The sequence below is a fragment of the Phyllostomus hastatus genome, unplaced genomic scaffold (genome assembly GCF_019186645.2).
Source record: "Phyllostomus hastatus isolate PE091 unplaced genomic scaffold, TTU_PhHast_1.1 phas_contig_118, whole genome shotgun sequence".
Classification (NCBI taxonomy): Eukaryota; Metazoa; Chordata; class Mammalia; order Chiroptera; family Phyllostomidae; genus Phyllostomus; species Phyllostomus hastatus.
This window is the reverse complement of record NW_025333543.1, coordinates 1,468,219-1,485,696: the sequence shown is the minus strand read 5'-3', so window position 1 is coordinate 1,485,696 and position 17,478 is coordinate 1,468,219. Positions and strand designations below refer to the sequence as shown.

The 17,478-nt window shown below is 39.5% G+C and overlaps 1 protein-coding gene across 18 annotated transcripts in view; it reads right to left on the bottom strand.

Moving 5' to 3' along the window:
* Positions 1-17,478, bottom strand: part of CADPS2 (calcium dependent secretion activator 2) — a 586,770-nt gene that overhangs the window by 31,052 nt on the left and 538,240 nt on the right. For 17 of the 18 annotated variants that reach the window (XM_045846981.1, XM_045846989.1, XM_045847028.1 and 14 more), the window contains 2 exons: positions 15,096-15,179; positions 14,960-14,992 (listed from right to left, as the gene is read on the bottom strand). In XM_045846981.1, coding sequence (XP_045702937.1) covers positions 14,960-14,992; positions 15,096-15,179 — 117 coding nt within the window. The remainder of the gene's footprint in view (positions 1-14,959; positions 14,993-15,095; positions 15,180-17,478) is intronic. The other variant, XM_045847023.1, reaches the window with a different exon arrangement.

Below are 17,478 nucleotides of genomic sequence, written 5' to 3'. Positions count from 1 at the left end.
CAGCATTCAAAATTCCTTTAATTAACACTATTATGTATTTTGTCTCCAAATTGGAAAGAAAATTCTGAAAGAAAGACACTGGTACCCAGATCCTTTTGAAAACATCTTTTAGACTTGGAGGATGTAATGTGGGTTTTGAATGTGTCCATTTCATTCAGTCTGGTGTTTTCAAGGGAGAGAGGTTCCACCGCCCCAGAGTTCTTGCTCTGGAAAAGGCTCTTCTGTCCTCTCCCTGTGAGTATAGTTAGTCAGTGAAAAGCAGATCCCTCCCATCATGCTATCTGTGAGCGTACCTGAAATCAGAGTCTGCTGTAATTAATGCTCCTATGATTTAGGTAGTTGTACTGAATTCATACTTAATAGTCACATGAATGTTTCACATGATTTCTTCTAAATAGTGATACAGTTTATGCATTTGTAGATCTAAGCATTAGTATGTTTAAACATTTTTGTTGTGTCACTTGGGGGAAGTCCTTCCCAGTACGAGGTTATTTTAAATATTAAAAGGAATACTGAATGATGGCTTAAGATATTAGCCTCCAACATGTAAGGAAAAGAGGCAGGTTGATTTTCAACTGAGGTTAGGGGTTCAATTTTAATCTTACTATGCCTTGACTACTTGAGACTTGAGCATCTAGTATCTCTCTTGCTATTTCTAATCGATAATCAGGATCACTAACAACTAAGAGTTTAGAGAAGTAGCTGATGATACAGGAGTACCAGACAAGGAATGTGCTAATATGTGTATCACATACTAGCTTTATACTATTATTTTTATGAGTAATGGTTGTAATGATGACGAAGGTATTAAATCTCCCAGTTTATAATAATATTCACTAATCTTTCTCTCATCTATCTACAGTTGTCACAGTATCAACTATGAAAACTAAAGTGAGGATTTGAAATGAAATTGAAATGCTGTGGGTATTATTTCATTTGACTTTTAAAATTTATATTGCCTGGGACTGATTTACTCAGTCCCAATTCGGAAGCTTTCAGATTTTGGCTTCAAGGAGACCTGAGGACGCTAGAGTGTTAGGGTCCAGGGGTAGTCTATGGATTTACCTTACGTGAGAGAGATGAGCCAAACATGTAAAAAACAGAGGACTGGAGATGAGAGAAACAAACTGCTCATCTAGGAAGCACGATACACAGCCTGCTCCGCTCCTATAATGGTGAGACTCGTAATCTGGTTCTGGTGTGCATCACTCCCTCTCCAGGTGAGTACCTCTCAGGGGGCAGGTGCTCTGTTCCCCATGTTCTGCCTGGCTCTCATTCTGACGTAAGACACTGAGTGTTCGAGTAGCCTTATTTAAGTAATAAACAATGACAGAAGCAAGAAAGCAAAGGGGAAACATTATTGTAATGTGCCAACTTTAAAAGTCAACATTAATATATGCAAGGTGCTTAATTTAAAATAAAAGGAAAATGAATTAAAAAACAATCTACTATTTTTCATACTTAGGAAAGAAACATTTTTCTTTTGGAAAATACTCATGTCTGAAGCAGAAAAGGCTGCAGAGAAATGTATGGGAGCTGGAAGCACCGTTCCAGGTAGGAGAAACACCAACTCCATTTATTACACTAGTGCTGTACACTTACAAGTGCTTTCAGCACAGGGATTACACCTCTATCCTTATTGCTCAGGTGGGAAAATGGAAGCCCATGGGGCAGGTGGGACTTGAACTGAGATCCTGGACTCCACATCAAATCAGTACAGGACAGAATTGAATTCAAGCCACATCTTGGGGAGTTGGGAGATTAGAAATCTTTGGCAAGTGTCATAAGGAAGAGAGAACACTTAAAGAATTATTAACGAAAACGAGAAAGAGAAGTGATTTCCATCTCAGGACAGACAACCAGGATCAGACTCTAGCACTGTAAAGCCAATGAATGGGAGTTTCTCCTTTGCTTCCTCACTCATTGTCCTTGGTCTTTTCTCAGACTCAGTAATCCTTATCATGTCCTTCAGGTTTCTTTAGCTGTGCCACCTCACTGTCTAGCATAGAGATCATATGCAATGTGTGTGATAATATTAACAAGACAATTTTCAATAGGCATTTTGTACACACACAGACCCCCAAATGTCTCATGATTAATATGACCTATGGAACAAAATTCCTGAATTGGAGTTGGAAAGGACTTTGAATTTCATCTCGCCATATTCCCACATGATGCAGAGATCTTCAGTACCATCTCTAGTAAATAGTAGTATAGCTTCTACTACAATAATAGCCCTTGTGCACAATTTATTTTTTAAGTTATTTCCTTACACTAAGTTCAGTTCTGCCTCCCAGTAGATTTTAGTCACTGTTCCTAGTTCTAGCCTCTTGATTGAGTAAAATAATAAATTTTTAGAATCTGGACACTAGGTTTTATTATAATTGATAATAATACTGTGTGATAATAACTTACATTTATGGAGCACAAATTTCATTCCAGGAATGCTGAAAAGTGCTTAACATATTTACAACAAGCCTAGAAGAGGTATAATTCATATCTTCATTTTATAGATAAAACACTGGTGTTCATATGGGTATATGCACATGTCCAAACTCATAAAATTGTATATATTAAATATGTGCAGTTTTTTAAAAAATTATTTCTTTATTTTTAGAGAGAAGGGAATGGAGGGAGAACGAGGAGAGAAACAACATGCAGTTATCTCTCACGTGGCCCCCACCAGGGACCTGACCTGCAACTCAGGCAGGTGCCCTGACTGGGAATTGAACCAGCCACCCTTTGGTTCACAGGCTGGTACTCAATCCACTGAGCCACACCAGCCAGGGCTAAATATGTGCAGTTTTTAATATATCAATTACATCCCAATAAAGCTGTTAAAAAACAACTTGGTACCCAAGGTTACACAAATACTAAGTACAGTGATGGAGTAAGAATTCCAACACAGGCAGCCTGGCATTTAGTCTGAGTGTGTAGCTTCTCTGTGGTGCTGCCTATGGGGTTCTTGTTGTCTGCTTGTTTTTAGCAGCTAACCCACATTATTTTCTCTCATGATTTTGACAGAACTTTTTAACATACATTGCTACCAGCTCTGTCTTCCCTACCTTAGAGGTAGGCAATATTTTTTAGGTGGGCAGATTAATTCTAATAATATTCTTTAATCCTCCTGAATATTTGGTTTTGGCCCCGTGTTCCTATCCATGAAGCTAATCTGAACAATTTCATGCTGGTGCTGCATCTCATATACTAGCTTGCTGTTTTTTAGGCCAAAGCTCCCTTTTTCTAAGTTCCTGTTCTGTCTGAGCAGGACAGATTTACCCCCTCCCAGTCTTGCTTCTCTAACATGTCTAAGGCCTTGCCCACATGAACATTTGATGCTTCTGGGGGGTGGGGGTATGAACTGGGTAACTACAGCAGGAAGTCCTCTTCAGGACAGTGTTGTTTAACCAGGAGCAAATCCACTGAACATCTGAAGGTCACAGTTTCTACCTTGATTGCAAAGATGTCATGGATAGCACCACCAGCTTCCTTCCTAGGAAGCACAAGACACTGGAATTTATTCCTCTTCAGAAATATATTGATTTTTCTCTTATGAAAGGTTTTTTTCTTTTATTAAAGAAGTGTCATGAAAAGTTTGTATTACAGAGATACATAAGATTGTGCTCATACATGCCATATTTAAATGGCTTTTTAAAAAAGATTTAGTTATTTATTTTTAGAGAGAGGGGAAGGGAGAGAGAAAGAGAGACAGCAAAACATCAATGTGTGGTTGTCTCTTCTGTGTCCCCAACTGGGGACCTGGCCTGCAACCCAGGAATGTGCCCTGACTGGGAATTGAACTGGTGACCCTTTGCTTCACAGTCAGGTGCTCAATCCACTGAGCCACACCATCCAGGGCAACAGCTAGAAGTTTTTTTGTGGGGAGTCTTTAGGGTTTTCTATATATAATGTATGTCAATTGTGAATAGTGACAGTTTTACTTCCTCCTTTCCAATCTGGATGCCTTTTGTTTCTTTTTTCTGTCTGATTGCTGTAGCTAGAACTTCCAGCACTATGTTGAATAAGAGTGGTAAAAGCAGACATCCCTGTCTTGTTCCTGCTCTTAAGGGAAACACTTTCAGTTTTTTCCCAATGAGTATGATATTGGCTGAGGGTTTTACATATATGGACTTTATCATATTGATTTATAGTTCTTCTATTCCCGCTTTGCTCAGTTTTATTGTAACTGGGTGCTGGATCTTATCAAATGCTTTTTCTGCATCTATTGACATGATCATGTGATTTTTTATCCTTATTTTGTTTAGGTGATGTATCCTATTTATTGATTTGTGAATATTGTACCAACCTTGCACCCTTGGAATATATCCCATTTGATCATGGTACATGATCTTTTAATGTATTGCTGGACCTGATTTAGTAACATTTTGTTGAGGATTTTAGCATCTATGTTCATCAGGGACATTGGCCTATAATTTTCTTTCTTTATAGTGTCTTCATCTGGTTTTGGAGTTAGGATAAAGCTGGCCTTGTTAAAAGAACTTGGAAGTCTTCCCACCTCTAGAATTTTTTGGAATATTTTAAGAAGGATGAGTGTTAGTTCTTTGAATGTTTGGTAAAATTTACCTGTGAAGCCATGTGGTCCAGGACTTTTGTTGGCTGCATGTTTCTTTGATTACTGCTTCAGTTTCATTAGTTGTAATTGGCCTATTCAAGTTTTCTGATTCTTTTTGACTCAGTTTTAGAAGATCATACGTCTCTAGGAATTTGTCCATTGTACACAATTTGTTCAATTTCTTGGCATATAGTTGTTCATAGTATTTTCTTACAATATTTTGTATTTCTGGGGTATCAGTTGTTATTTCTCCTCTTTCATTCCTGTTTTTATTTCTTTGGGTGCTCTTTTCTTTTCATGGTGAGTCTGATTAAAGGCTCATCAGTTTATCTTTTCAAACAGTCAGCTCTTGGGTTCATTGATTAAAAAAAAAGATTTTATTTATTTATTTGTAGAGAGAGGGGAAGGAAGGGAGAAGAAAGGGAGAGAAACATTGATGTGAGGAAGGAACATCAATCATTTGCCTCTTGTACGCACCCCAACTGCACCCTAACCAGGAACCAAACCCATTGCTAGGCAAGTGCCCTTACTGTGAATCGAAGCAGTGACCTTTCACTTTTCAGGATGATTGATGCCCAACCAACTGAGCCACAGCCATCAGGGTGGTTTCATTGATCTTTTGTGTGTGTGTGTGTGTGTGTGTGTGTGTTTTTTTTTAGTTTCTATGTCATTTTTTTCCACTCTAATCTTTATTATTTCCTTCCTTCTACCTACTCTGGGCTTTGTTTGTTGTTCTTTTTTAAGTTTCTTTAAGTGTAAAGTTACATTGTTTGAGATTTTTCTTGCTTCTTGAGGTGGGCCTGTGATGCTTTGAACCTCCCCCTCAGAATGTTTTCAGTGTGTCCCACTGTTATTTGTGTTCATTTTCATTTGTCTTCAGGTAACTTCTGATTTCTTCCTTGATCTCATTGTTAATCCATTCATTATTTAATAACATCTTATTTAGCCTCCATTTCTTTATGTGTTCTTCAGTTTTTTTCTTGTGACTGATTTCCAGTTTCATATCATTGTGAACAGAGTAGATGCTAGATATAATTTCAATCTTCTTGAATTTATTAAGACTTATTGTGTGTCCTTAATGGGGACACACAATAACATTTGAGAATGTTCTGTGTGCACTGGAGAGGAATGTATTTTCCTCCTGCTTTGGGATAAAACGTCCTGTAAATATCAATTAAATCCATCCATTTAGTGTGTCGTTTATGGTCACTGTTGTCTTGTTGCTTTTTGTCTGGATATTCTATCCATTGATGTCAATGGGGTGTTAAATTCCCCTACTATGACTGTCTTGCTCCCAATATTTCCCTTAATGTCCACCAAGATTTTCTTTATATATAATTTTGGTTCTCCCATGTTTGGTGCATATATGTTTTCAAGGGTTATATCTTCTTGTTGGATTGATTCCTTTAGTATTATGTAGTGACCTTTGTTGTCTCTTGTTATGGCCTTTGTTTTGAAGTCTATTTTGTGGGATATAAGTATTGCTACCCCAGCTTTTTTTCTGTTTCCATTTGCATGTAATATTTTTTCCATTCCTTCACAATCAGTCTCTGTGTATCTTTTGTTTTGAGGTGGGTCTATTGTAAACAGCATACATATGGGTCATGGTTTCTACCCATTCATCTACCCTATGCCTTTAGATTGGAGCATTCAATCTGTTTACATTAAGGTTCTTATTGACAGGTACTTACTGCCATTTTATTATTTATACCTATGTTCCTCTCCCACTCTATTTCATTTTTTTTATTCTTCTTAAAGCAAGACATTTAACATTTCTTGCAAATCTGATTGGGTGGCAATAAGCTTCTTTAGCTTTGCTTAATTTTATTTTGTCTTAGAAGCTCTTTATTTTGTTTTCAATTTTTTTTTGTATTTTTGTCCTTAATTTTAAGTGATAGCTTTTCTGGGTAGAATAGCCTCAGTTTTAGTCCTTCCTTTTCATGATTTTGAATATTTCCTGCCAATCCCATCTGACCTGAAATGTTTCTATTGAGAACTCCACTGACAGCCTATGGGAACTCCCTTGAGGTAATTGTCTGTTTCTTGCTGCTTTTTAGATTCTCTCTTTGTCATTAATCTTTGCCATTTTCAATACGATATGTCTTGGTGTGGGTCTCTTTGGGTTCATCTTGCTTGGGACTCTCTGTGCTTCCTAAATTTGTGAGACTTTTTCCTTCAGCACGTTAGGGAAGTTTTTCAGTCATTACATCCTCAAACAATTCTCTCTCTCTCTTTCTTTTTTTTTGCCAGACTGTTCCTATTTATTTTTTAAGTATTTTTATTGATTATGCTATTACAGTTTTCCCAATTTTTCTCCCTTTATCCCCCCTCTGCCCTGCTCCCCCCAACCGTCCAGCATGCCCCCACCCAGTTCATGTCCATGGGTTGTACATATAAATTCTTTGAGTCCTCTGTTTCCTATACCATTTATATCTCTCCCCATCTATTTTATGCCTACTAATCATGCTTCTTCTTCCCTGTACTTCCCCCCCATTCCTCTCTTCCCCCTCTCTACTGAACTCCCTCCATGTGATGTCTATTTCTCTGATTCTGTTCCTGTTCTAGTTATTTGCTTAGTTTTTGTTTTCATTGTTTTTCTTTTCTTTTCTTTTAGGTTCATTTGTTGAGAGTTGTGAGTTTGTTGTCATTTTATTGTTCATATTTTGTCTCCTTTTTCTTAGGTAAATCCCTTTAACATTTTGCATAATAATGGCTTGGTGATGATGAACTCCTTTAACTTGACTTTATCTGGGAAGCACTTTATCTGCCTTTTCATTCTAAATGAAAGCTTTGCTGGATAGAGGAATCTTGGATATAGGTCCTTGACTTTCATGACTTGGAATACTTCTTTCCAGCCCCTTCTTACCTGCAAGATTTCTTTTGAGAAATCAACTGATAGCCTTATGGGCACTCTTTTGTAGGTAACTGTCTCCTTTTCTCTTACTGCTTTTAAGATTCTCTCTTTATCTTTAACTTTGGGTAGCTTAATGATGATGTACCTTGGTGTATTCCACTTTGGGTTCAGCTTCTTTGGGACTCTCTGTGCTTCCTGGAAGTCTATTTTCTTTGCCAGATTGGGGAAGTTTTCCTTCATTATTTGTTCAAATAAGTTTTCAATGTCTTGCCATTGTTCTTCTCCTTCTGGCACCCCTATAATTCAGATATTGGAATGTTTCAGGTTGTCACAGAGGTTTGTAAGTCTCTCTTCACTTTTTTTGAAATCTTGTTTGTTCATTCTGTTTTGGTTGGATGTTTATTTTCTCATTTTGTTCCAAATCATTGCTTTGAGTTCTGGTTTCCTTCTTGTCACTGTTGGTTCCCTTAATATTTTGCTTTATTTCATTTTGGGTATCTTTCATTTTTCGACCAAGCTCAATCAGTTCTATAAGCATTTTGATTACCAGGACTTTAAATTCTTCATCAGACAGGTTGGCTATCTACTCATTGCTTAGTTCTCTTTCTGAAGTTTTGCTCTGTTCTTTCATTTGGGCCATATTTCTTTGTCTCGGCACATCTGATAAGTTGTAAGGAGGCATGGCTTTAGGTATTCACCAGGGCAGGGCAACCCTCCTTGCTGCGTTGTAGCGTGGGGGAGGGGCCAGAGAGGGAACTATGCAGCTCACCTGCTCTTCTCTAGTGTATTTTTCAACAAACTCTCATGTGACACTGGGAGTTTCTTCTACCACAGCAACCTCTACTGCAGTCCACAGTGAGCTCTGAGTTTCAGTTCCACCTTCAGCCACCCCTGCCTGTGCCGTCTGCAGCCTCACTAGGAGTTTTTCTGAGCCGGCCCTGCCCACACACCCTTGCTGCAGGTTGTTACCAGTCTGGTTGTTCTGGTTGATGTTTTCTTTAATTTCTTGGTTGTCAGAGTACCATGCAGTTTGATTTTTTGGCATTTCTGGTTGTTTACTGATTTTAGATTGGTTGTTATTCTCCTTCTGGTTGTTCGAGGAAGCAAAGGGTTTCTAACTACACCTCCATCTTGACTGGAACTCTCAAATAGGTTCTCTATCCCTTGCTCTCTCGCTACTCCTTCTGGTACCACTATGATGCATATGTTATTTTTGATGTTGTCCCAGAAGTCCCTTACACTTTCCTCATCTGTAAAAATTCTCTTTTTGTTTTGATACTCTGCTTGGGTGCATACTTTTATCTTGTCCTCTAAAGCACTGATTCAATCCTCTACTTAATCTTATCTGCTGTCGATTCCTTTTAGTGCATTCTTCATTTTGGATATTGTATTCTTCATTTCTGACTGGCTCTTTTTCATGATTTCTATGTCCTTTTAATGCGTACTATCTCTTTGTTTAAGCTCTCACTGAGATCATACATTCTTCTTCACCTGAGGTCCTTGAGCATCCTTATACCATTTTAAAAATGTTTATTGATATTAGAGACAGAGAGAGAGGGAAACATTCATGTGAGAGAGAAACACTGATTAGTTGCCTCTCAGATGCACCTCAACAGAAGACTGAACCTGCATGTAGGTATGTGCCATACCTGGGTGACCAGGAACTGAACACCCAACCTTTTGGTGTACAGGATGACACTCCAACTGAGCAACACTGGTCAGGGCTATAACCATTGTTTTAAACTCTGCATCTGGTATTTTGGTTCCTTCCATTTCATTTAATTCTTTTTTTCTGAAGATTTTTCTTACTCTTTCACTTGGGATATATTTCTTTGTCTTTCCATTTTGTTTCTGCTTAAGTAGGTCTGCTATGATTCCCAAACTTGGTTTGATGGCTTCATGATGTAGGTGTTTGTTAGCCTCAGTGGCACATCTTCCAGATCATCTGAGCTTGGTGCTCTAGGACTGTTTCTTGTGGGTTATGTGCATCCTCCTGTTGTAGTTGATTCTTGAATGCTGTTGGCCCTTTTGTGGGTGGAGTTAACCCTTCAGGCTGGCTGACTATGAGAATAAACCTCAACCACTGTGTATGAGTTGCTGTGCAGGGGGTGTCCCCTGATATGGAGTTGTTCCCAGAAGGGTTAGGTGCCTGCTGGACTTTCCTTTCTGGTGTTTCACTTGTGTGGCTAATTGGGTCAATCTCTGATGTGGTCTGAAGCCCACCATTGGTAGTGTTGGTTCTGGGTCCATTTGGTCCGGACTCAGATACAGGTTGAGACATCGTGTGTAACCAGTTGGGCTCCCACACTATTCATTATTTGTGGCTGTGTTTACTGGGCCTGGATGGGTATGGGAGGGGAAAATCTGTACAAGGCTGAGCTTCTTCCAGCTTAGGGCTGGGGACAGATCTATAAATGGTCTGAAGCTCCCAGAGGTCCATCTGCATCTGTGAGCTACTCTGCCTCTCTCTGGAGTTGTCTGGTCTTCCTCCAGAGCCTTCTGAAGAAAGACTGTAGAGTAAGCCTAGGCCAACCACAGACCCTTCCACAGGTCATGAGCTCAGTAGGTGGGGCAATCAGAGTCAGGAGAATAGGGCTAGTGGTGTCCCTACTTGGAGGCCATGTAGTCTGGCACTCAATGAGAGGAAAGTGGCCCCTACTCCAGTGCTATACTACTGAGCCTCTGTCAGAGTCTCCAACTCTAGCTCCCCCAGGAGGAATGCACTGCAGATTCAGGTTGGGGCCATTAGCCATCTCCTCTGCAGGAGCAAGGTCAACAGGGCAGAGGCACCGGGCCTCAAAAGAACAGATCAAAAGGGTCTCTTATTAAAGGTGCTAACCAAGCCTGCAGGAAGACGCCAAGCACTTAGTCCTGGTCCCAGAGAACAGCGTCTGAGGGAAACATACTCTGAGCCAGCTCTGAGCAGCACTACCTTCCTCCCACGGAGCTGAGCTCAGCAGGGTAGGGGTCACTGGGACTTGGGAGGGCAGATCTAAACAGTCTCTCACTGCAGGTGGTATCAGCAAGCCTGTAGGAGGGGGTGAGGCACTATTTCCCTTTCCTGGGCAAAAGCCTCTGACATGCGATGAAGGTCCCAACTCTAAGCAGCTCTCAGATCCTGTTCCCTCACCCCCCATGGGACTTGGCTCAGCAGGGCGAGGCCCCCAGTTGCTATAAAGGCAGGTCAAACATGTCTCCCATTGAGGTAATACCATAGGCTGGTCTTGCAGGGGAGCTAGGAGTGGCCACACAACCCAGATCCTCCACATCTGAATCATGGACAAAAGCCTCCCTGGAAAGATGTGCTCCAAAAGTCCCAGCTCTGCAAGATGCTCTGATGTCCCTGCAGCATGGAATTCAGCAGGGTGGACCCACTGGGAGTAGAAGGGCAGGCCAAGTGTTTTGACGGTTGGATGGAGGTGCCAGTTCTGCACTCAAGGTGGGGAAGAATGGTTCCCTTTCCAAATGTACATAGTTCAATCGTTATCTGTGTCTCCACCAAGAGCATTTCCAGAAAAAGAACTCCCCAAAGGTCCTTGCTGGGTGTAGCTGGCAGACCCCTGTGTAGGACCTGAGAACAGCAGGATGATGTTGCCAACAGTTAGAGGGCTGGACGGTGCATTGTCCAGGCTGGTGCTGTAACAACAGGGATGCTTGACCCTGGGAAGGTGTTGTCTGGGTCTCCAGCAGACACTTTTCTCTCCCAGGCAGACTGAATTCCCACTGATTTTCACCTCCAGATGCTATGAGAGCTCCTCTTCCCATCTCTGTTGCTCTGGGTTGGGGATCCCTGTGTGGCGTTGACTTCACACTCCTGGTGTGATGGAGTTTTGCAGCCAAGATATCCCTCTGGCTCTTTTGCCGCCACACACAGGTGTGGGGTCCAAACCTTTCTGCATCTCCATCCTTCTCACTGGTCTCTATGTGGCTTCTTCTGTAAATCCTAGGTTATAATAGTTTGGGTAAGCTAGCTTTCACTTGGTTATTCAGGGCGATTGCTCTAAAATTGAGTTGTAAATCTGGTTTGGTGCTAGGAGTAGGTGAGTGCAGCTTTCACCTACTCTGCAACCATCTTAGAATCTCCCTAACAGATTTTTTAAATTTTGCATATAATCAGGTTAATCTTTGTGCTGGAAAGGTAAGTTTTGACAAATCTATAGTGTCATGTCTCTTCCATTACAGTATCACATGGAATAATTCCACTGCTCCAAAGAGTTCCCTGGGCTTCACCTAGTCCACCCTCGCTGACCTTGAAGTTATGGTAGCCACTACTCTGTTTGTAATCTTTATAATTTAACCTTTATCAGAATGTGATATAAATGGAATCATAAATATGCAGCCTTCTCTGGCTTCCTTCACTTAGCAATGTCTTTAATCCATGTCTTTAATCTATGTCTTTGTGTGGCACGGTAGCTAATTTTTCTCTTCTCTGCTGAGTTAGTATTCCAATTGTATGAATGTACCATTTCTTATTTATCCATTCATGTCCTGAAGAACATTTTGGTCACTTCTATTTTTGGTGATTATTAATGAAACTTTTATGAACATTTGTGTGCACATTTTGGTATGGACATGCTTTAAAATCAGTTGAATAAATACGTAAGAGTGCAAGGGGTAAACTGCACAGTAAGGCTGTTTAGCTGTGTAAGAAACTACCCATCTGCCACAGTGCCTATATCATTTTGCATTTCTATCAGCAATAAATGAGAGTCTGTGTTATTCTGCATCCTCCTTGTCAACATTTTACTATTGTCAGTTTTTTAAAAAATTTTAACCATACTAATAGGTGAGTAGTGGTATCTCATCTATTTATTTATTCAATGCTCACCTGAGGACTTTTTTCATTGCTTTTAGAGAGAGAGGGAGGGGTGGGGAGAGAGACAGACAGACAGACAGACAGACAGACATCAACTATTTAGTTGCCGTCTTGTATGCATCCCGACTCAGGATAGAACCTGCAATGTGGGTGTATGCCCCGAACAGGAATTGAACCTACGACCTTTCAGTACACGGGATGGCTGGCCAGGGTGGGTGTCTCAGTTTCAATTTGTATTTCCCTAATGACAAATGATATTGAGTATCTTTTCATATGATTACGTTACACATACTTCTTTGTTGTAGTGTTCATTCTGATCTTTTGCTCTATTTTTAATTGATTGCTTGCTTTCTTATTGTTGAGTACAGTACATTTTAGATACAAGTCCTTTATTGAATATGTGTCTGTAGCTGGTCTTTTTATTCTCCTAACGGTGCAGAGCAGTCAATTATTAAGTCTAACTTATGACTTTTTTCTTTCATGGATATTTTTGGTGTTGTATCTACAAAAATCATCATCAAATTAAGGTCACATATATTTCTCTTAGGTTTTTTTCTAGAAATTTTATAGCTTACATATTGCAGGCTTTTGATCAATTTTGTGTTGATTTTTGTGAAAGGTGAGCCAGTGTTGTTTCTTATAAGGTTCTCCTTAAAACACTGCTCCAAAGAGGCTCATTTTCTGGAGTTTTAGCATAAAAATCAGTCAGTGTTGTTAAGAGTCAACAGTACTTTATAGCTTTTGAAGTTAATATTTAGTGGTATCAGCAATATAGGTGTAATATGCCCAGATTTGGTGGAGAAATGTCTTTCCTAGTAACATGCCATTGCTGGACCACACCTATGGTTTGGTAAGCACTGCTGTGGGCGGGGGGTGGTGGTGGCCAATTTGATTTAATAGTGACATTGGCATGCTGGAATTCATCTAGAGAGTGAATGCCATGATAAAGGGTATGAGCAGGAAATGCGTATTTTCATCCCTTACACATAGGGCCGAGCCATTAGTACGTGCTTGACAAATAGTTCAGTGAAGAAGTTCAAGATGTTTAATGTATAAAATAAGAATTCCTTGGGCAACATATCCCTTTGAATAGCTACCATATCTCTTAGGCAGAAGAGGCATGATAATTATCATCAAATAATTATCATTCAGGAGAGGGATTAGAACCAAAGCTGAAGTCATAGAGCTACAGAACTTCAACTCATTATATATAAGAGGAGGCTGCCCTATGATGAACCTGCAATCACTAAAAATGTTTGCGAGGGCTATTAGGTGAGGAGGGCTCTGCATTGAGCAGGGGAGGGAATGAACCACTTTCTGTACCTTTCAACTCTGAAGTTCTGTGGGGTCTAACAGATTTAGTACAGTGCCAAGCTAAGAACTTCAAAAGCCCTAAGAACAGGACTAATTATGGTGTGCCATCCCATTTGTAATTCAAAATAAAACCAAAACTGTATTATAAAGTACTTTAGGAATTCTAATGAAGTTCATGTGTTGTGATTACTTATCTTTTTAAAAGATAATAAATACCAACTGTTCTCCTTAATTTTCCCCCTTTTTTCTTTTGTGCTGCTGCTGTGCAGGAACCTACATGTGACTATTTCTGCTTATTTGCCCGGTAGTAACTTTCTGATTCTTGGTACAAGAGAAGGGGTACACTGAGACTTCCTTGGGAATCCTTCATAAAATAAAAAAGCCATGTTTCAAAGAAACTCCATGCAAAGGCAAGAAAATGGATGGCCCGTTCATTTATAATAACTCCAGCAGCAATAAATCTGGGGACTACATAGTTGTCACCCTATGAAATACAGTTACGTGTTTTAAAAAATAACAGTCACCTGCCACTGACACAGGAAGCCAGCCCGTGCTCACCCCACCGCCATTTGTGGTGACGATGCAGAGGAGTGATGCGCTCACGGGTCTTCACTAGAGATGAGATTACTTACATTCCCTCTAATTTAAATTTTAAGTTGTTTTCATTTGTGTTCTAATTCTTCGAAAACAGATACATGTACCAAGATACATGATTACACATAGCAGTTTAGACCTTGATCATACATGTGATAATAAGACTTAAGGCAGAAACTGATTGTATTATGATTATCAACTTAAAAATGCTTCACTAACGTTTTGACTCCATCCATCATGTGAATTCTTTCATTGTAGCTACAAAAGTTCCATAATGTCCTCTCATGGTATTTTAATCTTTTAACAAATCTATAGGTTATAATTATTTCCCAACAATTCTTTGAAAAACTAAATGCTAAACAAAGTGAACACTAATTTATAATACTTTTGTATTTAGAAAATTTGTTCTTTGATTTAACTGGTTCATCTTCATTGGTACTTTCACCTCTATAAGAAACCCGTTATGGTGTTTAGATACAGGAATGGAAGAGTGTGCGTTTTTTCTGTGAATAGCCTGAGGTATTTTTCTGCCTCATCCCAGTGGGCTCTAAATACCCTCTGCACCTGGGCTGACATGTTCTCATGACAAACTGACCTCCGTGAGGGCTCCCAAACTGTACAGGACTAATTGTACAGGAAAGTACACTGAAAAACCCTGTCCAGCCTTGTTATGACGGTTAGCCCTTAAGAAAAACAAACTGTTTTTTGGGGGAATGGCACTGGTTTGAAGATTTGAAATAAGCCTGTAGTGAACCATAATCATTAAAAAAATATATATAGTTTTAAAAAAGCAAACAAAAATACTTACTGGAACATCAACATATTTTGCAGCTGCTTTCACCTTAAGTGGAAAAGAGATAATTATAAGAATTATTTTTTAACTGTCAATAAGTACTGTGACAACAGTCAAAAGGCAACCGGAGAAAACTCATTTGAATACTTACAGTGAATGACAGAATGGATGAAAAGAAAGTGCCTTCGTCATATCTTGACAGCTTAGACAACACCCCTTCCAACACTGCAACAAACTGTAAGTGGTTCATGGTGAGTATTAGAAAGTGACTGTGCACACAAACAAGCAAGAGGGAAATGGTTTCGAGCCAACCTGTGCCAGGGCACAGAGCCCACAGTGCACAGACTGACAGCTGAGGGGCTGGCTCGTGACGTTCACCCTTTCATTCTGAAGACAAACTCTAAGGTCCTTTCCAATTTCTGGATGTGACACAGACATTTTAAAATATAGGAGAATAATATGTAATAGGATTCTGGTCACTATATGTGAAATAACTTAAACCATTAGCAAAAGACTTTAAATTCCTGAGCCTACACCTTTTTTTGCTTTAACAATAAACAACTTACTGTTTTTGAGAGTATTGTGCAGAGCAGATAGCTAGCATAAAATATCAATATATGTATAATTTCAATGGACAAAACCAACATATTTTCTTAAATGTTTATCACCCAGCTGTTTTCTTCTTTCCATTATTTTATTGTTTTTAATTGAATTTGTTGAGGTGATGCTGGTTAACAAAATTACAGAGCTTTCAGGTGCATACTTCTCCAGCACATCACTTGTACGCTGTATTGTGCGTGTTTACCGCCCCCAGTCAAGTCTGAGACTATCCCTTTAAAGCAATTTTCAAGTTCAATACAGATGTTTGAAGTTTGCATCACAATAAAAATTTATAAACATGTTTGAGGATAAATGTTAACTAGACTTATTGTCATCATTTCACAATATATACAAATATCAAATAATTATGTTATACCCTTAAAACTAACATTAATATTTTAAGTCAATTATTCCTTAATAAAAAACAGAAATTAGAAGTAATGATGGTCAAACTTAATCAGACTCCTTCTATCATGTATCACTTGGCCATTCCCTAACCTTTTCTATCTACAGAAGGTATTGAATACTTTAAAAAGAACAGGTAATGTCATGTGAACATCTGGACTCTTGTAACACTAAAATAAAGACTGACATTCGTTAATAAGCATTTACTAAGCAATTCCAGTGGGATACATAAGGATCATTCTCTGCTTTCAAAAGCTTACAAAGTCGGGAGCTAACACAGGCACATGCACTGCAGGGTACAACAGAAAGAGCCCTAGGCTGAGAATGGATGCCCTGGTCCTGTCACTGACGGTACTGCGTGAGCTCAGGGCAACCACCACGCCAATCGGTTTCTCCACCAGTTACACCGTGTGTGTGCATGCGCGCGTGTGTGCTGGGGGTGGGGCACAAGGAATTAAAATTAGTTTCAAAAGGGCTCTACATTTCTAAAATTTTATATTTCCATGGGATAAAAGTTATGACACATACACTGTAACAATTGAAGTGTGGAGAATTTTACTTCATTGCGTAGAAATGTTAAGATCTGGCATGAAGATAGATAAGAGATATTAATAAGGACCGCTGCCCTACATCCTTTGTCTTTAGACCTAAAATAATACGCACTATTGACAAATTATACACTCCCAAAGGGAAAATACTGACAAGGTTTTTTAAATATGAAAAGGGAAATTAACAAAGGCTGGTTCTTGTTCACATAGCAGCTTCTTCAACAAAGTGGTAATAGTTCTAGGGACACAGCTTATTGGTCTCTGGTGACTGGCGAGCTCACTGAGAGTGCACAGCAGATCATCTGTTCTCTGTGGCTGGTCAATTACTGTGAAATGGTTTATGCAAAAGAAACAAAAACTTCCCTATAGGTTTCTCCATCACATCATTTGCGACATGATGTAAGAACACAGAAACAAAATCAGGCAGACTGCAGACTAAATTTTTATTTTTAAAGAATGAGAATTACGTGTGACTGGTTATCCTAAGAGATACAAACAGCAAAAAGCATAAACTTACAAATTGCTCACAACTAAAAGTCAATTTAGTATCTTCTAACAGCCCATTAGAATTTCTTACCAATCACAGCTGGCTAACTCAACTTGATGTGCTTTGCAAAGACCCAGAAGACCAAGCCTCAAGGGCTATGTCAGACCAGGGGAAGGGAATTCCAAACTTAATGGCCCTCTGTGGAAAACGCCTCATCTCCTGTAACTCAAGTCTTAAGAGCCAGTGTGTGCTGGGTGATCTCAATTGCCACGAGGAGTACGACAATTGCTATGGTTACCAGACAACCCGGACCATTGAAGGCTCTGGCATAGCACCTGGTTCTTGGTGCTTTCAAGTGAGTATATGTTTACACATGTAAGTGATGCTGAGGGACAAGGCGAGGAAGAGGCAAGAACCCTGTGGATAGATTTAGATAATCTGAAAGCAACTCAAAGCTCTGCCACTCTCTGGCTATGAGACAACAGTGTAGACAT